We start from the raw sequence: 25,071 nt of genomic DNA, 5'->3' as shown, positions 1-25,071 counted from the left end.
ATGTGAATGAGATAATGGCAGTGTATGGTGTAGTAAGCACTCCACATATGTCAACTATTATTAAAGTTATGATAATATGAGCTGGGCGTGGTGGCGCACCTCTGGAATTCTAGTTCCCAGGAGGCTGAAGTAGGAGGACTGCTGCGAATTTGACACCAGCCTGGGCTACACAGTGAGTTCAAGGTCAGCCTGAACTACATATTGAGACCCTGTCTCAAAAAAAAAAAAAAAAAGGAATAATGAAAAAACTCTGGATGCAGAGTAACTTGTGGTAGCTGCACATGATGGAACCCAGGGCCCACTTGAAGAGGGGGCCAAGAGAAAGGATAGAGAAAGAATCACAAAACCATTAACTTGGTGGCTCTGGGGAGCAAGATTATGGGGAGTCCTTGAGATTCTGCAAGGTTTTTACCTTTAGGAATAATACTTTTATAAGAAAATAAGGCATCAAAGGAAGAAACCAAGGAGGGGTAGAGGGGCATGGGTGCAACCCTGAGCTGTGGGTGGGGTATGCAACTGTTCGTGTTGGGTGCAGCACATTCAGGGACAAAGCCCAGAAGTCTTGGGCCAGCTTTGGAAGTGGGATAGTGTAGATGACAGGGCAGCTCTGGAAGGTGGCAGGGATGGGCAAGTTGCAGCCAGACCTCAGGCCCCGGGTGCCAGGCAGTGGTCCCAGAAAGGCAGGTAAGGCCCAATGGGACCAGGCACTTGGGAGGAGGCTGGACTGGATTGTGTGTGTGTGTGTGTGTGCGTGCGTGCGTGTGCGCGCGCGCGCGCCAGGGCCTTTCTTGGCAAGCCTGGGTCCATTCCCACTCCACCTCTGTCCGTGTTGCTGTGCCCAGACTGCTGGGACCAAGGCAGGCTCTGGAGTGGGCAGCACAGTCCTGGGAGGAGGGAAGAGCTGAGCACAAACAGGACCTCCCCAGAGATGCTGCTGCAGATAACTGAACATTTGGATAGAGAAAAGGGTGATTAATCAGATTCCCCGACTAAGCACAATGGGCACTGCCATATAATTAAGCCAAAAACTTGCAGCAAAAAGCACCTTAATGGAGCAGGCACTTAGGCAGAACATTCATCACGGCAGCATTCAGAATTCCAGGGTGGCTGGAGGGACGGAGGGCTGGGGGAGAGCAAAGAAAACCACATGGAGTTAAAACCGATTGTGAACACGGCTGAGGCCGGGAGCCCAGGAGTTATCAGCTCTGGCTCTGAGTCAGGGAGACCTGGAATTATGCTCCAGCTCACAGGTTCTGCAAAGGCACCTGGAGCCTCAGTTTCCTCAGCTGTAAAATGAGAGTAATGTTTACTTCCTGGCTTTATGTAAATAATGTAAAGAACTCTGGATATATTAGGTGTTCAACAAATGATGGTGGGTTGGACAAGCCACCTTCCCTCTCTGGATTTTACTTTCTTCTCATGGGGAAGAGAGTTCTAAGGCTGTTTCTTTCTCTCTCTATCTCTTCCTCCCTCTTCATTCCTTCCCTTTCTCTTTTGTTTTGTTTTTGGCAGTACCAGGGATTAAACCCATGGTCTTTGCACTGAGCTCCATCCCTAGCACTTTATTTTTAGAAAAGGTTTCAGTAGCCCAAACTGGGCTCAAACTTGAGATCCTCCTGCCTCAGCCTCTGGAGTGCTGGGATTATAGGTGTGTCCCACATGTCCTGTCTTCTTTACAGAGAAACTGCAAGATCAAGTAAAATGATGATCTCAAAAACAATACACTAGAGGTCTTTGTCTCTCCTTTGTTTAGAGACAGCCCCGCAGATCTGGCCCTGTAATAAAGGCTTGTTAGGGCCTGGTTTAAAAAAAAAAAAAAAAATATATATATATATATATATAGAATGCGCTTTCTAAACAGTAACTTGCTATGCCCGCATTGTCATTCATTATTAAAATAATTATTGAATCCTTGGTTTCATACTAAGGTAGGATTTTTGGTTTTGGGGGGTGTGTGTGTGTGTGTACGTGTGTGGTATTGGGGACTGAAACCTGACCTCTATCCCCAGCCCTTTGTAAATTATGAGACAGCATCTCATTAATTTGCCCAGGCTGGTCACATCCTCCTGCTTCAGCCTTCTAAGTAGTTAGGATTACAGGCACATGCCACTGTGCCTAGCCTCCAGTCAGATTCTTGCTGTTTGTTCCTCAAGAGCTTCATGGTATATTAAAAGTATGGCCACACTATCTGAGTGTGAATCCTATCTTCAAGATTATTAGTTGTGTGACCTTCAGCCAGGTCACTTAACATGTCTGTTCCTTAATTTTTTCATCTTTAAAATGGGGACAGGCCGGGGATTTAGCTCAATGGTTCCACCGCCTGCCTCGCAATCGGAAGGACCCGAGCTCGATCCCAGGAACCTAAATAAATAAGTAAGTAAATAAAATAAAATGGGGATGATGAACTTGGCCTGGTGACTTAGGTTTGTAATCCCAGCACTCTGGGAGGCTGAGGCTGGAGGATGGCAAGTTTGAGCCCAGCTTGGGCATGGGCAGTTTAGCAACTTAGTGAGACTGTCTCAAAATTTAAAAGAAAAGGGGATGAAGCCAAGAGCACACGTCCATGGGGTCACTGTGAGGCTGTAGAAGGGAACATGTGTAAAGGGCTCCAAATACTACCTGGCTCATGGCTATGCAGGTGCTGGCTGTGGGGCTGCAGTGAGTCTGGGCCCAGAGCACCCCTGTTGTGAAGGGGAGGGACCACAGGCTGTCCTCCACACATGCCCCCGTGAGGCCAGGTGGCCCTTCCCCCACCCAACCGATCCAGTCCAGCAGCGGCCTGGCCTGTGGGGCCACTTGGTCCTCTCTTTCTCATCCGCCTAAGCAGCACTCACGGACACTGACCTGGTGTTGGGCCTCTCCTGGCGCCCAGTGGAATGGGGGCAGGTCTCGCTGTGTAGCCCAGGCTGGCCTTGAACTCATTATGCAGTCCAGGCTGACCTCAAACTCTTGGAGATCCTCTTGCCTCAACCTCCCAAGCCTGGGATTATAGGTGTGCAACACCACACCTGTCTTGTCACTTCTTTTTAGCATTGTCCTGGAGGTTCTAGCTAGGACAGTTAAGATAAGAAAAAGTAACCAAAGTCATCCAGATTGGAAAAGAAGAAATAAAACTCTCTATTTGTAGGGGACATGATCTCCTATGTGGAAAAAGCTAAGATATGAGAGCTTATAGGTCAGTGAGGGTGCAGAATCCAGGATCAATATGCAAAAGTCATTTGTTATTTCTACATATTAGCAATGAAGAATCCAAAGATGAAAATAATTTCATTTACAATAACATCAAAAGGAAGAAAATACTTAGGATAAATTTCTCCAGAGAAAAACCAGGCATAGGGGATCACACCTGTAATCTCAGTATTCAGGAGGCTGAGCCAAGAGTATCAGCATGAGAGACCAGCCTGAACTACATAGTGAGACCCTGTCTCAAAAGCAAAACCAAAACTAAGGTACTCAGGACAGTGTAGTTCAGGCACTTATGTCTTTAGACAGACATACAGATAAATGGAATAAAAGAGTCCAAAAATAATCCCATACACTGATGGTCAATTTCTTTCCAACAAGGATGCTACAGCCACTCAATGTACAAGTTCATCCTTTCAACAAATGGTGATGGGACAACTAAACATCCGTCCTCACCCAAAAGAATGAAACTGGACTCCCACCTCCTGCCATATCTTTTTTTTTTTTTTTTTGGTACCGGGGATCAAACTCGGGTCCTTGTGCTTGAGTAGCAGGCAACGAAACCACTGAGCTAAATCCCGGGCCCTCCTGCCATATCTTAAAACTCAAAATGTATCAAAAACCTAAATGGGGCTGGGGATTTAGCTCAATGGTGCCTCTGTCTGCCTCGCAAGCGCAAGGTCCTGAGTTTGATCCCTGGTACCAAAAAAAAAAGAGAGAGCCAACCCACAGAATGGAAGATACTTGTAAATCATACATCTGGTAAGGGTCTAGAATCCAAATATATAAAAAACTTTCATCCATTAATAAAAAGATAAATAACCCAATTTTAAAATGGGCAAAGAATTTGAATAGAAATTGCTCCAAAAATATACTAATTACACATGAAAATATGCTCAAAAGTAATAAAAAAGACAGATAATAAACTGGGTGTGGTGGTATACACTTGTAATCCCAGCACTCTGGGAGGCTGAGGCAGGAGAATTGCAATTCAAGCCCAGCCTTGGCAACTTACTGTAGCAACACACTGTCTCAAAATTTAGAAGTATAATAAAAAAGGCCTGGGCTTTAGCTCAGTGGTGCCACCGCCTGCCTTGCAAGTGCAAGAACCCAAGTTTGATCCCCAGTACCAAAAATAATAATAATAATAATAATAATAATAATAATAATAATAATAATAAAGGGCTGGAGGGGCTGGGGATTTAGCTCAGTGGTTCCGCTGCTTGCCTTGCAAGCACAAGGACCCGAATTCGATCCCTGGTACCGCCCCCCAAAAAAGGGCTGGGGATGTATCTCAGTGCAAAGGCCCTGGATTCAATTCCCACTACCAGCCAGGGATTTAGCTCAGTGGCACTGTACCTGCCTGGCAAGTGCAAGGTCCCAAGTTCAATTCCCTGTACTGAAAAAAAAAATTCCCACTGCCAGAAAAAATAAAAATAAAGAAAGGTGGGGGAAGTTGAGGATATAGCTCAGTGCAAAGATTCTGGGTTTAACCCACAGTACACGAAAGAAAGAGGTTGGGGGAGAGAGAGGGAGGGCAAAAGGAGGGAGGAAAGAAGAAAGAAAGGAAGAAAGAGGAAGAAAAGTTTGAGGCCAGCCTGGGCTACATAGCAAGAACCTGTCTCAAAAAAAAAAAAAAAATTTGTACACAAATGCTCACATAAAAGCCCCAAAGCCCATCAACTCATGGATAAACAAAATGTGATACACTGATACAGGAGATTATTATTAAACCACAAAAATGAACGGAGTATTGATACAGGATACAACTGGATGCCTCTTAAAAACATTATAGTAAGTGAAATAAACCAGATACATGCTGTATAATTCTACTTATATGAAATGTCCAGAATAAGCAAATCCTATTCAGAGAAACAGAAAGTGGATTAGTAGCTGCCATGGGCTAGCAGCAAGCGGGGGTGGGGAGTAACTGCTAATAGATTCAGGGTGTCTTTTTAGGATAATGAAGATATTCTAGAATTAGTGGTGAGGGCTACACAACTCTGTGAATGTACTAAAAGCCACAGAGTGTGTACTTTATTTATTTAGTTAGCTGTGTTGGTGGATTGAACCCAGCACCTCTCACCTATGCTAAACACACACTCTACCCCGGAGCTACACCCAGGACCCACGGTGTATGCTTTAAAAAGGAAAACTGTGCAGAACATGCCCATAACTTGATGCGGCAGGGCCACAGGCTAAGCAGGAAAGCAGGCTGGGAGTGGCCCCCGGGGACCAAACATCACCCTCGAGGTGTCAGGCACCTATTGTGGGGGATCAAACAAGAGTTGGAAGGTCATTTCCCCTGGCCGGGTCACTCTTCGAGTGACCTGATGCATGGGGGAAAGAATCCCATTCCCTCACTTACTTGGTGGCCTCCTGTACTGAGGCGCCCAAGAAGGAAACTGACTGGAAACCAGCCTCACTGCTATGGCAACAGCAGCCACTCCTGCCTGCTCCTCCTTCTGACCAAGAGCCAGGTGGGGAAGTCTGCCCAGCAACAGCAGTGGTGTCAGGAGCCAGTGGGCAAAGGTGTGGGGCAACCTTGGGATCCCCTACAATTTACTGTCCCAGCCTTGGCTGAGATCTCAGCCTCCTTCTCCTTCCAGGGGAGGATCATAGCAGCCACCAACATCTGGACTGTGGTGCAAGCCAGCCTGGGGTGTGGAATCATCAGCCCCGTGGGACTGGTGAGGGTGCCGAGGCTCTTCAAGGTGAGGGACCTGCAGCCGGGTATCTCCCCTTTGCCCTGCTCATCTCCTGTCACAGGCTAAGGGGGCATGAAGGAATCAGTGAGTGGCGGAGTGCCACTTTTGACGGTAATCCACCTACTATGGGGAGTAGTGTTCCGTTCTGATCTGGCCAAAGGAGTCACTTGCAGCCCTGAGTGCAGCCTGGAAACAAGGGATGGGGGAGAAGGGTTACACAGACCCCAGTGACTGATGTGCCCTGCTCTGAACTTGCGCACAAGCATTAAGGACAATGGCTCAGATTTTGGGTGCGCTGACTCTGTGCCAGGCTTTGTGCCAAGCACTCAGTGTACACCATCCCATTTAGCCCTCATAACTACAGATGAGGGGCAGGGTGGACCTATTCTTCCAAGGAAAGCAGGCTCTAGCTCAAGATCTCAGGGCTGCAGAGGGGGAGACTGTGGCACACCAGGCGGTCTGACCCCAGAGCCTGAGCTCTTAGCCAGACACCCACAGGCCCCTCCACAGCTCTCCAGGCTCCCTCTGTCCTCCCCTGGGTAGGCAGGAAGATTGAAAAGGAGGGCAGAGAGGAGCTGAGGGAGGAGTGGAGCTGCCTCCTGCAAGCGTTTCCTGGCCCTGGGCCAGGGGCTGGGAGAACTTGTTGGAGGAGGTGCTGGCCTTGTGCAGGTAGGGGCTGGAGAGAGAGGGAAGAGAAGGCCTGGCTCCTAGGACCTATTATGTGCCATGCCGAGCAGAACTCCGTATAGGTGGCACCTGACTCCCAAAATGACAGGAAGGGGTAATAACAGCCAACATTTATATGCCATGTGTCTCTCCAATGCTTGGAAAGGCATTCTTCATTTACTCCACACAGAAACACGCCAGGCACACACACACACTCAGATTATCTGGACGTGGGAAACTGAAGCACGAAGTCACTTGCCCGAGGTCTCCTGGCTGACAAAGATTTGTACCAGGTCTCTGGCCCTAGAGTCCATGCACTAGACAGACTCACTCACTACCTTACCAGGAGAGTGGGTAGCTCTTTCCCTGCGGGAATGAGCCCTTCCTGAGCTCAAGTGTGCCAGCAAGTTTGAGTCTCCGCTCCTGAAGATGTCTGTGGCATTAGGATTTATTCAGTGGCACCTCCTACACTGTGGGCACCTTGCCACTACTCCCCACCAACCCCAGCCAGAAACCGGGGGCCACGGGGAAAGTTTAGCTGCAGACTCTTACCTGCAGATGTCCAGAACTGGGTATAGTGGGGACAATTTCTTCCGCTTTCCTGGGACAGTGTATTTTGCTCAGGTTATTTTTTGTCTGGAATCACATACCCAACCTCAGAAGTGGCACCAGCCTTCTCTCTAGAAAAATCCTTGAAGGGCCCCAATGCCAGGTTCCCTGTCCTCGCCTAGGGCAGTGTGGAAAGGAGTCAAAGACTGGACATAAAAACCCCTCCCCTTGGTTTCTGTGTACAACAAAGGGTGGGAGGATCCCTGAGAGAGGTTCTTGGGGACCCTCCCTGCATTGCAGGGTTCTGTGGCTGGGAGGACTCTCTCCAGCAGACAGCGAGGACTACAGGTTTCACAGACACACCTGCCCACTAAGCACCGGTGATGATGATTCCTACAGGCCATAATCAAAGAAGTCTCGATTTTCTAAGCTTTAACTAAGTACCAGGTGCAGTGCTGAGTGCTCTTCATGTCTCCTCTCACTGAGTTCACTTGGCAGCTCGGAGACATAGGTATGATCATTTCCACTCTTCAGATGAGGAAATGAGGCTGAGAGGCGTGAGGCCTCTGCTGCTCACGTTCCTAGGGAAGAACAAAGACAGGGCTCCCAGGCCTGCAGCTTCCTCTTCTGCAAGGTGTGGCGATCCTGCCACCCCGGTTGCAGCTGGGAGGGTGAGAGCTGATCACACACGTCAAGCATTGGGCCTAGCAGGCTTGAGGAACCGTCTCCACAGCCTCCTAGGCCCCACTTCCCGGCCTATGGAGTCCAGCCTGTCAGAGCTGACAATTACATGTGATTCTCAGGCTGGACCCCAGACAGCCTCTCACTTCAGCGGAGGATCCCTGTGTCCCTGGTGGCCTGTCTTGGGGATGACAGCTAGTGGCAGCTTGGGGACAGGAGTCCACTCGGATGGCTCATGGGGCTGCTGGCCAGACAGGCGGTGACAGGCTGAGAAGCTGGCAATCCCCAAGGCTGATTAAGCAGCAGGGGAGACTCTTTTGCACCTGACCCCCACATCCAGACCCTGCTCTTTAATGTTTGGGTGCTTTCAGGACCAGGGCAAACAGCTGGACGTGGTGATGCATGGCTGTAATCTCAGCCCTTGTGAAGCTGAGGCAGGAGGATTGCCATGAGTTTGAGTCCAGCCTGGGCTATATAGTGAGTTCAAGACCAGCCTGAACTGCATAGTGAGACCTGTCTCAAAAAAGAAAAAAAAAAGGGCTGAGCACTGTGTCTGCCTCACAAGTGCAAGGTCCTGAGTTTGATCCCTGGTACCAAAAAAAAAAAAGAAAAAAAAAAAGGACCAGGGCAAGAGCACCAATGGAGGCTACACATCATGTGCCTAAATAGTTAAGAACTATAACCAAGATAACTCTCAAACAAAATATGTTATATCCTCCTTCTCATACCTACTGGTTTGGACAGCCAGGCTGGGAATTTCAATTTCTCTGACTGCTTTGAGTTTGGTGCCAGAAGAGAGGTGCATCTTTGGACATCTGGGAAAGCCAGGCAAGGTGACATTCATATTTCTGGAGGGGGCCTCATACCCAGGTCTGAACTCTCAAGAACACACAACAGCGACAGACACGCACGCACACACACCCAGCAGTCAGCTTGCTCTCCCAGTCCAGGTGTGAATATACCAGCAACACAGGCTCTCCTATGGAGAAGGCCCCGCAGGTCTTGCAAGTGGGCCTGGAGCTGCCTGGTCAGCAGACTCTGGGGGTCTGAGTATCTCCAGTGGGGTCTAGGTAGGAGGGTGTAGCAAGGGGCATGCCCTGAGGAGGGCAGGGTACGGCCCCCTAATATCCCTGGTACTGGCCCCTCGGCAAGCGGGCTGTGGTGTCCTCTGTGAGCAACCTGGTAAATGCTCCCAGGGAGTGGAGGGCTCGGGAAATCAAGTTCTGGTCTCAGCTCTGTCCTGTGCCACCTGTGACCCAGTGAATCCCTCTCTTGTGTCCTGTCTGCTCCTCTGGAAGGCTGGAAGTCCAGAGTGACAGCAAGAAGCCATGCGGAAGGGCTTGGGCCTTACCTGTTCAGCTCTACCCTGACCACTAAAGGTCTCTGAGAAGCCTTCTGTGTGATCCCACATTTCTTACTGGCTTCCTGCCTGCTTTTTTTTTTTTTTTTTTTGGTGCCAGGGATTGAACTCGAGACCTGGCACTTGCAAAGCAGGCGCCGGAACCACTGAGCTAAATCCCTGGCCCATGGCTACCTTTTAACAGCACATCCCAAGTGTGATCACTGACGGCACTGGAATCCCCAAGGGCAGTACCTGTGCCTCCCTTACCCCGCATCTCAGCACCCGCACATGCTCGGTGCAGTGAGAACCCAGTGGATGTCTGGCTGGCTGAATGGACTGGGAAGCCTTGTGGTTAGTCACTTGCCTTCACCTGCCTGGGGTTCACTCAAGCATCACCCCTTCACCGAGCGCCTTGGGAAGGCCACGCTCCATGCCTGGCTCTCAGATACTGCACCAGGCCTCAGCAAGCTCACAGACCAGGGAGAAGGATTCGATGTAGAACTGGGAGCAGAAATGCAACAGCATGATGTCCGTGGGCTGAGGGGCAAGGGCAAGGTGCGTACAGAGGAAATGATGAATGAGCCAGCCTAAAAGATGGACAGGGGAAAGGACTCTGGAGGCAGAAGACCAATTCAGCCAGGCATAGTGGTACATGCCTGTAATCTCAGCACTCAGACTTCTGTGAGTTCAAAGTCAGCCTGAACTACATAGTTCAAGGTCTATGAGACAGTGTCTCAAAAAAACCAAAAACCAGGGCTGAGGATTTAGCTCAGTGGTTCCGCTGCCTGCCTAGCAAGTGCAAGGTCCCAAGTTTGATCCCCGGTACAAAAAAAAAAAACCCAAAAACCAAAAACCAAAAACCAAACAAAAAAACAAAGTACCAAAGCAGGCAGACTTTCAGTGTCCCACTGTCTAGACTACTGTGGTCCTCAATCACGAGCAGCACCATCTGGAAACTTCATAAAGAATCCAATTCTAATCTGAGTGTGGTCACACATGCCTATAATCGAGGGACTCTGCGAGGCTGAGGCAGAAGGATCACAAATTCAAGCCCAGCTTGGGTAACTTAGTGACTTAGCAAGACTCTGTCTCAAAATTTAAACTAATAGAGGGCTAGGGATGAAGCTAAGTCTGAAGGCCCTGGGTTTATTCCCTGGTCACACAAATTCTAGAGCCCTACACCAGACCTGCTAAATAAGAAACTCTGGGGAGAGGTCTAGAAGTGTGTGCTTTAACAAGCCCTCCGAGTGACTCTGACACCATGACTTTAGGCTTCATCAGGCAGGGAGGAAGGCTAGGCAGGATCAGCACTGCACTTTATTAAGGTCACTCCAACAGCCGATGGGAGGGCAGTTCCAGGGCAGTCGGTGAGGGGCTAGCAAAAGGGTTTGAATCTGAAAGTTGGTCTCTGTGGATGTCACCTCCAGCTGGACAGAGCTGCTGCAGAACAATACAGCTTCTCATGTGAAAGGGAAGAGGCCACTGGGAAGGCCAAGATGCCTGCTGGGCACAGGGCCTGTTACCAAGGTGACCACCTGTCACTTGGAGAAAGGGGCAGGGTCCCACAGAGGGGTCCATGAGGGGAGGTGGCTGCCATAGCAACCTCCCCTCAGGTGGGGCAGGGAAAGAGAAGAAGGAAGGCTGGTTGTCCCCAGATTCCTCCTCTCATTCCCAGAATGAAGCCCACTGGCCCTGTAGCCCTAAGTTTCCCCTCTGACCCCATCTGGCCATCATCCTCCTCTCTCCAAGTGGGCCCTTGGTGGCAGTTTCTTCCTGTCAGCATCATGAAGCCACACCCACCTGGGCTTCCTTCTCAGCATATTGACCTCCTCTCAGAGGCCAGAGCCTCCTCTCTACCAAGCCCTCACTTTCCTTTGCCAAGGCTGCTGTGACCCATGTGGGAGTGGTGACCCAGACTGGTGGAGGGATCTTCCCATTCTGCCCTCAGCTGGCACGCTGGCATCCCTAGCCCTCTATTAGTTTAAATTTTGAGACAGAGTCTTGCTAAGTCACTAAGTTACCCAAGCTGGGCTTGAATTTGTGATCCTTCCACCTCAGCTGGGACAGGTCATCTGGAAGGGCACCCCAAACAGCTTCTCAAGACCCTCCACAAGAAAGCTCCAGACAACTACAGCCCAACTTGATCATCAGGATGGAAAATGCAAAGTTCAAGCAGTCTGAAGTGCAAGAGGCCTGGGCTAGAGGTCTACACCAACAGTGCTGACCCAGGCAGGCTTAGTCATATCTCAAGACTGTTTCCTTGTTTGTTTGTTTTTTTTGGTACCAGGGATCGAACTCAGGATGTTGCACTTTCGAGGCAGACCACGAGAAACCACTGAGCTAAATCCCCAGCCCCTGTTTCCTCCATTTGTACATAAAAGACAATATCTACATAATGGTTATGTGCCCCCTGGGATCACCACAGAATCAAAGGAAGAAATGCACCTGTAGCAGAAGCACAGGCATGCCTAGCATTCCAGTACTTAGGAGGCTGAGGCAGGAGGAGCATGAGTTCAAGGCCAGCACAGGCTACACAGTGAGTTCAAGGCCATAGTATCTCAAAAAGCCAAAAAAAAAAACAAAACCAAAAAACCCAACTTGCTGTTACTGTTACTATTACTATTAATCACCTGGCAATGAATGGAGTCCTGCCTGGTAAATTGGCTCCCCCAGGCAATTTATATTTCCTATAGTCCTTGTAGCTTTCAATCACTACAATCTGCCAGGAGCACCTAGGAAGCTTAGTGCGAAGGGACTTGGGGTCTTCTCTAACTCACCACGCTGTACTGTGTGCAGGGCAGAAGCCCCGCTCCCCAGCCTCTAGGGAGAGGTCCTTATCCCTCCCCCCATGTTGCAGGTGCAGGTGTCAGTGTCTCTGTGGGAGAGCATGAGCTGAGTGGCAGCTTCAGGAGCTGGGGCTACAGGGAAGCCCCAGCCAACCCTCTCCCCGCCGAGAGCTGATAATAGGAGAAGCTCTGATTATGCTCTAATTGCTTTCTTCCAGGCAGCTTCTCTGGAGCCAAGGAGTTCAGAGTTCATGAATAAATGAAGAGAGAGGAAGTGGGAAGGGATGTTTATTGATCCACAAATCTCTGCATGCCAGTGTCTGCCCCACAAATGCTTGGGCATGCAGCAGTGTGCAAGGGTTTTTCTCTTGCCTTTTTTTCCCCTTCAGTACTGGAGATTGAATCCAGGACCTCACACGTGGTAAGCAAATGTTCTACTCTTGAGCTACATCCTCAGCCCTTTAAAACATTTTTTCTTAAATTTCTTTGAGGGCTGGGGATTTAGCTCAGTGGTTCTGCCGCCTGCCTCACAAGAGCAAGGTCCTGAGCACGATCCCCGGTACCAAAAAAATAGAAAAATTTCTTTGAGACAAAGTCTCATTTAGTTGTCCAGGTTGGCCTGGAACTTGCAATCTTCCTGCCTCAGCCTCCCAAGCAGCTGGGATTTCAGGTATGCACCACCATGACTGCCTCAGTGTGCAGTTTTGAACACATACAAACCAGCACACACATGCCCCCTCCCCCAGTTCCTCTCTCCCTGGAACAGACCGGAAGGGGTAAGAGGAAGATCCAAGAAGTGTCCTAAATTGGTTTTGGGTCCCAGTCCCAAAACTACTCCTGACTTGCACTGTAGTCTTGGGAAGTCACAGACCATCTGTGGGCTTCAGTTTTCCCAGCTAGTCAGGGTGGAAGTGACATTGGACAGTCTCTCAGAAAACCCACCCTTGGGCTGGGGATGTAGCTCAGTGGTGCTGCACCTGCCTGGCAAGTGTAAGGTCCTGAGTTCGATCTCCACTACCAAAAAAAAAAAAAAAAAAAAGAAAGAAAAGAAAGAAAAAGAAACCCAGCCTTTCACATGTCGGGGAAAACGTGCAGCTAGAATGAGTAATGAGCTAGGCCAGGTGGGCACTGGCCCCTGAGGCCTCCATCCAATACCTCACCCTCTAAGAAACGCAAGCTGGAGGCTCCAGGGAAGTGGCTGGAAGGATGCCCACGTTCAGTGCCACCTCCATGAGGCTAGGACACCTGGTGGTCAGATGTCTGCTCTGCCACTTGCAGTCTGTAAGGCCCTGGGCAAGGCGCTCTTTCTCTTTATTCTTGTACTACCAGAACCAATTGATTTTTTTCCCCCCAGTACCAGGGATCAAACTTAGGATCTTGCACTTGCAAGGAAGGCACAGCGTCACTGAGCTAAATCTCTGGTCCGTTTTGCAGTACTGAAGATAGAACCAAGAATCTTCACACTGAGCTATATCCCCAGTTTTTATTTATTTATTTATTTTTTTTGGTGCCAGGGATTGAACTTGGGACCTTGTGCTTACAAGACAGGTGGCAGAACCACTGAGCTAAATCCCCAGGCCACCCTAATTTTTTTTTTAATGTTATTTTTTATCTTGAGACAGGGTCTCACTAAATCACTAATTTGCCTAAGCTGAGTTTAAACGTGGCAATCCTGCCTCAGCCTCCCAGAGTGCTGGGATTACAGGCATGTGCCACCATGGCCAGACCTTCAAGTTTCTTGAGCCTCAAGCTGCTCCTTGTGTCAAACAAGAATGACAGAGGATGTGTTGTGAAGGGTCACCAAGGGTATTACTGGTTCGAGTCCTGTGCCTGGCAAGGAGTATGCATTTGATGAGTGGGAGCTGTAACTGCTAACACTGCCAACAGCCCTGCAAGGGACAGACTGTTGCTTGCATTGCAGAGGAGGAAAATGAGAGGTCAGGGATTTAGCTCAGTGGTACCAAAAAAAAAAAAGAAAATGAGGCACAGGTTTGGGCTGTGGCTCAGTGGTAGAGTACTTACTTGCCTAGCATGAGCAAGCCTCAGTGCCATGACAGAGAGAGGTGGCTTGCCCAGTGCCATGCATTAAGTGGCCTACTTTGTGTGACCCACCTGTGTCCCCAGAATGGGACTGGCATACAGTAGGTATCCATAAATAATGTTCTAAATTACAGAAAAGTGGAGAAAAAACCCTGCATAAAACAAGCCCTGTTTCTACTGTCCAAGGTAGGGGATGGGCTGATGGAAGAAGTACAGCAAAATTTCTTTCAAGGTCACAGTGAAATGCTGGGTTTGAGGGGCCCCAGGACTCCTTGCCTCCTAAAATGGAGAGATTGGGATCCTTGGTATGTACTTTATTTATTTTGGTTTTCTGAGACAGTGTCTCGTTATGTATTTCAAGATGGTCTTGAGCTCACTATGGAGCCCACACTAGCCTCAAACTCACAACAATCTTCCTGCCTCAGCCTCCTGAGTGCTGAGTGCACAGGTGTGCACCACCATGCCCAGCCAGTATGTGTTTTTTGTTTTTTTTTCGGTGCCAGGGATCGAACTCAGGACTTGTGCTTGCAAGGCAGGCAAGGTGTCACTGAGCTAAATTCCGAGCCTGCCAGTACATGCTTTTTGAAAGAAAACTTTTTAATACTTTAACTATTATTTTATTTTATTTTTCAGAGGGCAGGGGAGTTTTATTGGAAAGAATAGCTCCTGGGTTTCCAGGAGTCCCAAGTGGGTGGCCCTTGAAGGAAATATTTTTATCCCTTCATGACTTCCACTAAGGAGCCAAAGTGAGCAACCCTGGCTTTCATATCTGCCAGACTCTGCTCTGCCACTGCCTTGCTGTATGACTATGGGCAAAGGGCTTCGATTTCAGAGCCTTGGAGTCCTCATCTAGGAAATAGAAAAGGGATCACAAGATTCCACTGTTGTGAGGGTTTCAGAGATGGCACATGTGAAGTCATACGGCATTGGTGCCAAGGTACTAGCTCTGCCTCACCTAGTTTAACAGCTCTGTGCCTCAGATTCTGCTCCTGTAGCAGAGGGAAAACAGCTGGGGATGGAGCTCAGTGGTAGTGCTTGCCTAGCATGTGTGACACTGTGTGTTTGATCCCCAGTACCACCAAAAAAACGCCCCCAAAAAACTGCTCACCACACACACAGGGTTCACCAAGCAGACTATATCGAAGGTGCCTAAGCCGCTCTAGGTACTATAGTAAGGACAGTACAAAGCGTGTCCTAAGTGCTCAGTAAATCTTGTCTGTTAAGCAATGCCACGTATAGAGACCCCGAGGTCTATTTTACATATGGGGAAACAGAGAGAACAAGGACTTGCCCAAGGTCACAGAGCCAGTTCTGTGCAGATCCAGGCCTATCTGGAAACCAGGTGTAGCAGGGACTCGGGTCCAGGAGTCTGACTCCCCCTGTAGTCTGAGATGCTCAAGTGGATAAGCACAAGGCCTCCCACAGCACCTGGGCCACCGTGCTAGTGGGCTGAGGACTCTGGAGGGGCTGGAGATCCCTTCCTGTGCTCCTGGTGGCTCCCAGGCTGGCTTGTCCAGTGAAGTGTGTCAGAGGTCAGGGAGGGGTGACCCGCCTTCCTGGCCCACCTGGCTGGCCCCTCCACTCCAGGGCTGGCAGCAGAGGCCTTGGAAACAATCCAGGGGCCTGGGACCAGAACACTATGTGTCAGCTTTGTATGGTGGTGGCAGGCTTGTCTCCATGGCAACAGTGCAGTGTGAAGGCATCCTGGCATCATTAGGGAGCGCACTGAGTAGTATAAACAGAGGCTGCAGTAGATTACACGCCTATTATGAGCAGTCCCAGGCTCTGAGCACTGGTAATTATGCCTAATTGTGCATTTAATTGTGTAATTGAAAACCCACATCTCTAGTTCAGGCTGGGGCTGCAGAACCGACCCCCTCCCAAAAGAAAAGACGGTTAAGAGCCAACTCTTACTCTGGAAATCTTAGGGCTGCTTTTCCTTCTTGGGCATGGGGTGGCTACAGTGGGCAAGGGGATAAAACGACTGTACATTTCCATTTCCCTGCTTCCTGTGCCAAGAGCTCAGCCAGGCCCTGTGATTTGGGGTAGGGGCAGGAAGGAGCAGGCTAAAGGCAAAGGCATGCAGGAAGAGCACAAAAATGTCCATACTTTTCATTATTCATAACAAATACCATTTTGTGTTATTGGTACTGTCCTCTCAGGACTAGAACCACATCTGGTGGCTCCAGGGACCTGGGTCATCATTTCTTCATATTACATGTTCCAGTAGTCACCCACCCTACACACAAACCCTCAATCACTGCCACAGGCAGGGAAATTACCACCCGGTTCTCAGCCCCTGCCCTGCAGAGCCTCTGGAGAGTTTGAAAAATGCTGGAGTTCAACATCCTCACCCAACATCTCACTTCAGACTGGGGAAATGAGGCTCAGAGAGGGGCAGGGCCAGCACAAAGTTACACAGTAAGTGAGCACCAGGGCCCTGGGATTTTCTGCCATGCACCTGAGGGCATGTTTTATACCCTAAGGTGACTCAGCACCCAAAACAGTGCCTGGCATTTTGTGGGTGCTTCATAAATACTTGCTGAATTTGACTGTGGGTAGGGTTAGCTGGTGGAAATTCTTATCCTCTGACCCCAGAGGATTAGTCTTTCTAGGGTTGAGAAAGCTAACCTGTGCTGGTTCAGAGGTTAGTGATGGGCCAGGACCTCCTAGGGCCAAATGTCTGTGATCTGAGATTGATTTTTACAATCAAATGTGCCACATGTCCATTTGGATAGAGACAGTGCACACACTCATAGAGACAAAAGAGAGGTTACCTGAGTCCCTGATAACCCAGCACCCAGGTGTGAAGCACTGAGCAGGTCATCAGAGGCAGAAGTCCCCCTACTCCCCAGGCCCCCATATTCGTCTGTCACCACACCTACAGCAAGGTGGGCAACAAGGTACCAACTCTGACCTCCTCCTGGGAAGGAGGGGACTCAGTGATGGTTCAGGGCTGGAAGAGTCCTTTGAGATCATGAGTCTGGCCTCTGCCCTCCTAGCAAAGGCTCCCTCTTAGTGAGTGCCAGGACCCTGTGCCCAGAGGTCTCCCTACACTATCTTAGGTCATACATATTATAGTCCTGAGAGGTGGTGCTAACATTATTCCCGTTTTAACGATCAAGGAACAGCAAAGTGAAGGCCACAAGGATTAAGCAGAACCTCTGGTCTCTCTTGGCCTTGCACTGGTTGGGAAAGGGACGGACCCACTGCCTACTCTACAGTATTCAGGTTTACAGAACCTCCCATCCCATATCTTGGGCATTCAAGAGTGGGAATCCTTCATGAGCTCCTGCTCTGAATATCTTATCTTAACGGAGCCTCCCAACAACCCCATGGCAGATTATTATTATCCTGATTTCAAGAAGTGCAGGTGGAAGCTCAGAGAGGTTAAGGGTCTTTGTCAAAGTCATTCAGAGAAAGAGGCAGAGGTGTAACATAAACTGAGGCCCGATCCCAAAGCCCAGGCTCTCACTAAGTTGGTGCCCTTGCCCCTGCATATGCCAGCCACTTTGAGGGGCAGGGCTCGGAGGCCAAGGCTACCCGTTAACACCACACTGTAATGAGTATGACCCGAGATTAGGCAAAGAGATCTTCTAAAACCTCAGGTGCTCGGTCTCCACCCCACTGCCAGAAACATGTGTCCCAGGGAGGTTTGCTTTGCTGTCTGAGACTCCTTCAGTCTCCAAATCAACATGCTTCCCCCAGGCCAGCACTGTGGCCAAGGTGCTGGAACTGGGCTCAATGGGCCCAAAGACAGCTTCACCCCCATGTCCTGGAACTAGTATTTTATTGTGGTACTGGGGATTGAACTCAGGACCTAGTGCTTGCCAGAATGGAATTAGTTTTTTAAATGACATCTTTGGTGTCAGTCTGCCCTCCTGTTACCCACCTCTCCTTCAAACTAGAGGACGAAACATGTTCCAGTGATCAAATCAACCTAGCTCTACTTGGTCCAGATTTTACAACTGTTCTCAAATCCTGTGCCTCGACGACTCATCTGAGACCCAGACTGCACCTCCTGTTTCCTTAGTAACAAGTTAGTTCACTCTTGAGGCTCAGTGTGTCCATCAGTCAATGGGCACAAAACACATATTTACCTCATAGAGTTGTTATGATGGTTGATGAACTGTCCAAACAGATCAGTTTCTTCCCTGGGTAACTTTTTTTCAACCTGCCTTGCAGTTCCCTTAAGCCTAACATAAGTTTGAGGTGGGCAGAGATAGCATGCAAATGGCAGCTTGGGAGATCTGGCATCTAGTAACATATATTATGGCTGGCAAAGAGTTTGATTTATTTACCTACATCCACTCTAGTGTCCCCATAACCCTACAGCAGGAGCAACAGGGCTTGTGGGCCAGATCAGGATTTGAATCTTCATTCTGTAACTAATATTTAAGCAGCCATGGATAAGCCAAATAGGATCAAGGAACAAGTTATATAAAGTGCCTAGCATGGTGACATCAAACAGAAAGGCATTATTATTTCCCATGAAGCTCCATATTCTCCACGTAAAGATGAGTTAGCCAGGTGTGGTGGTTCATGCCTGCAATCCCAGCACTCTGGGAGGCCGAGGAAGGAGGATCTCAAGTTTAAGTCTAGCTCAGGCAACTTAGTCACTTAGTGAAACCCTGTCTCAAAAAAAAAAAAAAAAAAAGTTGAGCTGAGGGTGTGGCCCAGTGGTGCCTAAAATCTCTAATCTAGGAAGAATGGTGGCAAAGTGACTTTGGTAGAGGTTCACAGAGGGTGAGGGCTTTTCTGGAAGTCACAAAGCAAGGCCGGATCTCAGCACAGCTGCCGTTTAATAGGGTCCTTATTTTGAAAGCCATCCAGCCACCCACCCTTGCAAAGGAGAACCAGGGCCAACCCCGGCCCCCGGTGCCCTCTTCATTCCACCCAGCCGTGCCCAGCTTATGAGGGCTGACACTTTGTCCAAAGGGGACTGAGGCCCGGAAGGGGCCAGTGGCCTGGACAGTTTCATGCTCCTGACTCTGAAGCCAACCCCAGGACTTTAAGCCCCCTGCTCAGAGCCAGAGCCCCCCCCCCCAGGAGCCCAGAGCTTCAGTGCAGCTGCTGCGGGGCACAGGCTCTGCCCAGCCACCTCCTTCCCTTCCTCACCATCACTATGGCTAATAACAACATCAATCAGGTTGACCATGTTTCACACCATTACTCGCAGCTCAGCTGGAAGCCACACTTCCCCCCTCACCCACCCGCCACCTTCCAGAAAGCAAAGCGCTTTGTAGAAGAGAAAGGGAGTGACAATCTCACTCGTGTCTTCCCAAGCACCAAGTGCCCGGCACTTGACTAAGGAAGCTCTTTGTACACCTCCACAAGGTGGGGAAGACTCTCTTACAGAGGAAGAAGCCCGGCCCAGGAGTGAATGCTTGTGTCCAAGGTCACACAGAATGAGGACAAGAACAACTACAGCAGTGACAGATTCCTGAGCGCTTGCTGGCTCACAGTGCCGGGCACTATGCATGATCCTACTCAATTTTCATTTTCAGATGAGGAAACTGAGGCTTGACCCTGTCTGAGGTCACACACTGGTCACAGAGAGCAGCAGAGGGGCACTGGACTGACGGGGTGGTTCCCTGTTCAGGCAGAAGATTGCGGCATCCTGGTTCTGTCCCTGACCAGCTCAGCAACTTTGGGCAAAACTCATGACCCTCAGAACCTCAATCTCCTCATCTGAAAAAGGGGGTCATAAAGACCGCAATTCCACTGTGTGAAATTACAACAAAAAGGATAAAAACAGTAAGATTACAAACAGTTATTGATTGTTGAACACGCACCAGGCACTTTGCCAAGTCCTTTACATATGTAAACTCATTTGGTTAAATGAGGTAATGCGAGTTAAGTGCTCAGCACCTGACTCTTGGAGTGGGAATGACAATGACGATCATGAAGAAATTGATGACGATTCCCTAGGGCAAAAGTCTCCTGGTTCATCCCCTTCCCAGAAAACGAGTGGCCTATAGAATGCTTCAAGGAGATGGACTAGGAAGGAAGGGCAGGGTTTGGAAGGATGGAGGAAGAAGATGGCAAACAAAAATTAAGGAGAGGGCTGGGATGTGGCTCAGTGGCAGAGCGTTTACCTTGCACACGTGAGGTCCAGGGTTCAATCCCCAGCACAGTAAAAGGAAAACAAAATTAGGGAGTGAATAAACAGAGTTCTAATGTCAAGGTGATACACCAAATAGGACCAGGGAAGGCCAGGGATTTAGCTTAGGGGTTTTGCCGCCTGCTGCACAAGCGCAAGGACCCGAGTTCGACCCCCAGTACCAAAAAAAAAAAAAAAAACAGAACCAGGGAAAAGGACCTGAGAGAGAAGAACCAGATCAAGATGCAACCAAACCTCCCTGCTCCTCTCCTCTCAGACAGCATCCCTGAGTCTCTGGCAGGCAGAGCTGATGGGACTCCCGGGAGCTTACAGTGAGGTAGAGACTTGCCCAAATTTGCAGGATGCCAGTGGCAATGCAGGGCTTGAACTTAGTCTCCTGCCTCTCAGCTCAGCTCGGCGCCAACTACTGTTGTTTCCCTCCAAAGACAGAGCAGGGTGCACTTAGATATGTTGGGGTTACAATCCCAGGGAAGCAACTCTCAGTACAAACCATTAAAATAATATGGGCTGGGGGGTTAGCTCAGTGGTAATGTGCCTGCCTTGCAGGTGCAGGGTCCTGAGTTCCATCCCTGGTACTGGGGGAAAAATCCCTAAAGCTTATTTTTTCCTCTTTTTGATTTTTTTTTTTTTACCGGATATCGCACTCAGGACCTTGCACTTGTCTTTTTGATTTTTTGAGACAAGTTCTTGCTATGTTGTTCAGGCTGGCCTCAACTCAAAACGATCCTCCTGCCTCTACACCCAGTTAAATCAATTACATGGATTTAATCCTCACAACCATCCTAAGAACTAGAAACTGGATATTATTTAACAGATAACACAACTATAATTCAGAGAAGGTAGAGAAGGTAAGCAACTTGCCCAGGATCACGAGGCCAGAAATCGAGAGAGCCAGGGCGGAAGCCAGGCTGTCCAGTCCAACTCCAGATCCTGAATTACTACTCCACACTTGCCTGGGGACACAACGGCAGAGCCCTTTCCTACCTCTCCTGACCCTCTACCCCTCATGCCCTACTCCCTCACTCAAAGCAAGCCTAGTCCAACACAGAAGGGTGCTCAGAATTGGCCGGCTTGGTTGTCACGCTTAAATTCCACTTGAAAAAGAACAGTGACACAGTTTTTCCTTCTAAATTTTCAGCTAAAAAACCTTTAACGGCCTCTTTTATCCCTCAGTCAGTTGGATGAGAAAACTGAGCCTCCCTTCCACCCTCAGGCTGGTGAAGTCAGCATCTCAGGAGCATTTTATGGAGGCTGCCAGCCAGCTGGGACTCCAGCGGGTAGTGACAGCTGGAGGGACCCTCTGTGCAATCAGCTCAGACAGCGACAGAGCTGAGAGACCAGTTTTCAAAGTTCCAGATCAGAATACTGCCCAGATGATCTCATGGAACCCTCACAAGCTGCCCGAGCCACCCGGCCAGGATATGGCTAGGATGTGGCCAGGATGTGGTGAAGGGGAGTCCCATCCAGTCCTGTCCAACCCGAAACTAGTGCTGGTGTAGGAGGGGGAGGCCAGGTAAGCAGAGGTAGAGGGACCTCCTTGGCCACTTTTGAGTTTCTACAGAGCAGTAAGGAGCTCCCAAGGGACTTACCAGGCCAGAACTACTTATTTTGTAAGTAAGAAGGCAACAGAGGATGCTGGTCAAATAGATGTCTGGATCCCAGTTCCTCTAGAATTCTGGGCAAGTTACAGCATAGGGCCATCAGGGAGAGTAAATGAGTTAATTCATGGAAAAGTGCTTACAGGAGTAGCCAGGACCTAGCAAGTGCTCCACAAATCTATCCATTCTTAGCAGCAGCAGAGAATGAGTATGGGACAAACTGCCAACAGGTTCACCTTTGGGGAGAGGACGAGGCATGGGGAGATGAAAACTTTTGTCTTCTGTTCTGTGCGATTATTTATGTATTTGTTTATATAATACATGTTTTCGTTTTTCGAGGCGTGGTGGCTCACGCCTGTAATCCCAACACTTGGGAGGTTGAGGAAGGAGGATTGCTGTGAGTTTGAGGCCAGCCTGGGCTATACAGTGAGTTTGAAGGCAGCCTGGACTACATAGTGAGACCCTGTCTCAAAACAAACAAACAAACAAACAAACTCAGATAAAGTCCTCTGAAAGGTTTCAACATGTCTTGGTATTTTATGTTCCTCAAAGTAGATAAAGAAGAGCATTTGTATTATAAGGCAGGAATTGCCAAATAACAGATTCATTCATTTATTTTACAAATTTTAATGGAGTGCCAGGCACTGTTCCAGCTGCTGGGGATTTAGAGGGAACAAAACAGGCAATCTCTGCCTCTCTGGAGTTCCCATTCTACCTGGTTGTAATCAATCCCTTCTGCAGTCCTCAAGAATGAACATTTAACAGGCAGACTGACGCAGCCCAGAGAGGGGAATCCACTGGCCCAGTGCTCCACAGCAGGAAGCAGGGTTACAAATCCTCAGAGCCCAGGCTGTTTCTAACAGTACCCAAGAGGACAGGTCTCTGGATGCCATGCTTGGAGCTGCTGTCCCCAAGAGGATAAGCAAGATAAAAGAAGAGGTCTATACATCCTCCCTCAAAGCTTCATTCTCCATTGTCTTTTGCCCTGGGGGATGTGGAGCAGGGGTTTCGGATGCAAGGCAGAGTGGAGGCCCAGGTGATGGATCCACACGAGTGAGGCTTAGGCTACCCTAGTTCATACTCAGAATTGAGTGCTGCTCAATGTGTGTGTGAGAGGCGATGTCCCCACACATCTCTGTCCAGAGAATCACAACTTCAAACACCCTAGTTGTTGCAGAAGACCCTGGCCTCTTCCAAATCCCCCTCCCAGGGTCTCACCTGAAGGGCATGGCTGGCTCCCCTGGGCCCCCAAATTTACTCCTCTGGCCTCCCTGACACAACCACCTGAGTTTCCTAAACCAGGGCCAAGCAGTATCTCCAGATGCTCTGAGCCTCCCCAGGGCACCCAAGGATACCCAGCTACTGGGGCCAGCCTGGGCAGAGAGCTGGTTTGCCGGCCCCACCCCTGCTGCTCTGGTGGAGCTAATAACTGCTGGAACGTGGGTGGCCACAGTTGCCAGACCAAAGCAGGCAGGGAGGTTCAGCATCTGCTAGGTAAGCTGGCCCAGGACCTGCAGTTCTTGGTGACCCTCTCCAGGTTGGTGGCTCTCCATTCCCAGGCTGCCCCATGAGGAGCGCAAAGGGAGGCAGAGGCAGCACAAAGGAGGGGCGAGCCGTCTTGGAATCTAGGATCTCAGCCCAGGGACAAACAAGAACCAGAACCGGTCAGACCCAGAGACACACCAAGAAACCCAGAGAGAAACACACAGGAGCAGAGACTTTGTGAAAAACACTCACAGGGGCGGAGACCAGAGGCAAGACCCGAGCAAAGGAGACTCACTCAAACGAGCTTTCTGGAGGGAAACACGCGGCAGGGACCTCAACTGACAGACCAGCCTCGCACACACAACCCCGTGGCCCAAGAGAGCCAGGGTCCCCAGCGCGGCCCAACAGGAGCCCACTCGGACAGTGCCGGCGGAGGCGCGGAGCCCTAGGCGCGGAGCGGGCCCGGACCGGCACAGGACGCGCGGGACCGTGCGCGAGGCGCCGGGGGAGCGCGGGGCGCAGAGGCAGAAGCGCACACAAAGAGCCAGCCGGGCCAGCAGAGCAGGCTCCGCCCGTCCGCTGCGCGACTCCAATCCACCCCCAGCCACCGCACTCGCCCCGCACACACGCACACCCTCGAACCCTCCGCGCGCCCGGGACCCGCCCCACCGCGCCCCACCGCGCCCCACCCCGCCCGGCCGCCCGGGCGCGCAGCTCACCAGCTGCAGGCAGCAGAAGGCGACGAGCGTGCAGCGCCCGCTGCACTTGCCCATGGCTCCGGGGCCGCGCGGGCCGCCCGCCGTGGCGCCCCTCCTGCTCGGCGGCCGCCGCCTCCACGCGCCGCGCGTCCTCCCGAGGGCGCCCCGGGCGGCGGGGCGGGCGCCTAGGGCCGGGCCCGGGATCGCTGGGTCCCCAGGGCTGGGGCTGACCGCCCGCGCTCCGAGTCCATGGTCCGCCCGCCCGCGCTGGCTCTGCCCACCGCGCCTCCTTTGTCTTCGGGCCGGCGTCAGGCGCACTCCTGCCCGGCGGCGGGCGGCGAGCTCAGGCGGGCAGCGCAGGCACCAGGCGCGACGCGGCGCAGCGCAGCAATGCCCAGCTGGGGCAACCGCCCGGGCGCTCGGCGGCCGCGGCTTCCTGGCCCACCACGTGGCTCCGCCGCCGCTGAGAAGGGTGGGGCGGGGCGGCCGCGGGAGGGGAGGGGAGACGCTGGGAGGGTGGGGGAGCGGCGAGTAGTGGAGAGGGCAGCGTGCGGGCTTGGGGGCTGACAGCCCTGGGTCAGATCCAGACTCCTTCGCTCACTTGCTGGGTGACCTTGGGCAGATCTCATCACTTCTCTGGGCCTCGGTCGTCTCCTGAGCAAAGTAGGAATAATGCTCAGATGCTCGGATGGCTAGAGTCATTTTGAGTCTAGCACTAAGCCCTGAGCCCAGTATCCTGAGGGTGCAGGAGCACTCCATCCACCCTGTCCCAGGGCTTCCAACGTGGCCCTCCAGTTCCACTTCTGTTCCCAGATCTCCTCCTCATCCCAGCCTCCCACCTGAGTGCCTGGCCGCAGTTTTTCCTTCCCTCTTTCCTTCTACTGGCATTCATTGAGTCCTGACTACATACACAGTGCTGGAGGCCAGAGATGAGACCAGGGGCGCTGTGCCAGTTCCATTGGAGCTTCATAGCCCAGGAGCTGGGCAGGTCCTAAGGACGGCAGCCAGGGAGGTGGCTGATGGCAGAAGCTCACCCTGCTGAGGGGGCTCTGGCCAGCCACTGCCCTGGGCTGCGTCTCAGAAGCATGCAATAGGGTTGCAAGGAAGGGCTGCCTTCTTCAAGCCACACCCAAAAGCCCTCAGGCTGCAAACATCCCAGATCCATTCCATCATCCCTGGCCTGCTCCTAACTTCCTAGATCCACTTTGGTG

General features: G+C 50.8%; 1 protein-coding gene across 3 annotated transcripts in view; it reads right to left on the bottom strand.

The window, feature by feature from the left end:
* Nkain1 (sodium/potassium transporting ATPase interacting 1) overlaps window positions 1-23,996 on the bottom strand; it is a 42,135-nt gene extending 18,139 nt beyond the window's left edge. Inside the window, exon 1 of one of the 3 annotated variants that reach the window (XR_015452759.1) lies at window positions 23,882-23,996. Coding sequence is in view for 2 of the 3 variants with exons in the window: in XM_013074185.3 (XP_012929639.2) it covers window positions 23,882-23,935 (54 nt within the window). In the remaining variant the exon portion in view is untranslated. The remainder of the gene's footprint in view (window positions 1-23,881) is intronic. The other 2 variants (XM_013074185.3, XM_013074183.3) reach the window with 2 other exon arrangements.
* Window positions 23,997-25,071: the final 1,075 nt, after the last annotated feature.

This window comes from Heterocephalus glaber, unplaced genomic scaffold, assembly GCF_053883595.1.
Source record: "Heterocephalus glaber isolate CG9 unplaced genomic scaffold, H.glaber_assembly_v1.0 deba00001452, whole genome shotgun sequence".
Lineage (NCBI taxonomy): Eukaryota > Metazoa > Chordata > Mammalia > Rodentia > Bathyergidae > Heterocephalus > Heterocephalus glaber.
The sequence above is the reverse complement of the archived record's forward strand: the minus strand, read 5'-3'. Positions and strand labels throughout refer to the sequence as shown.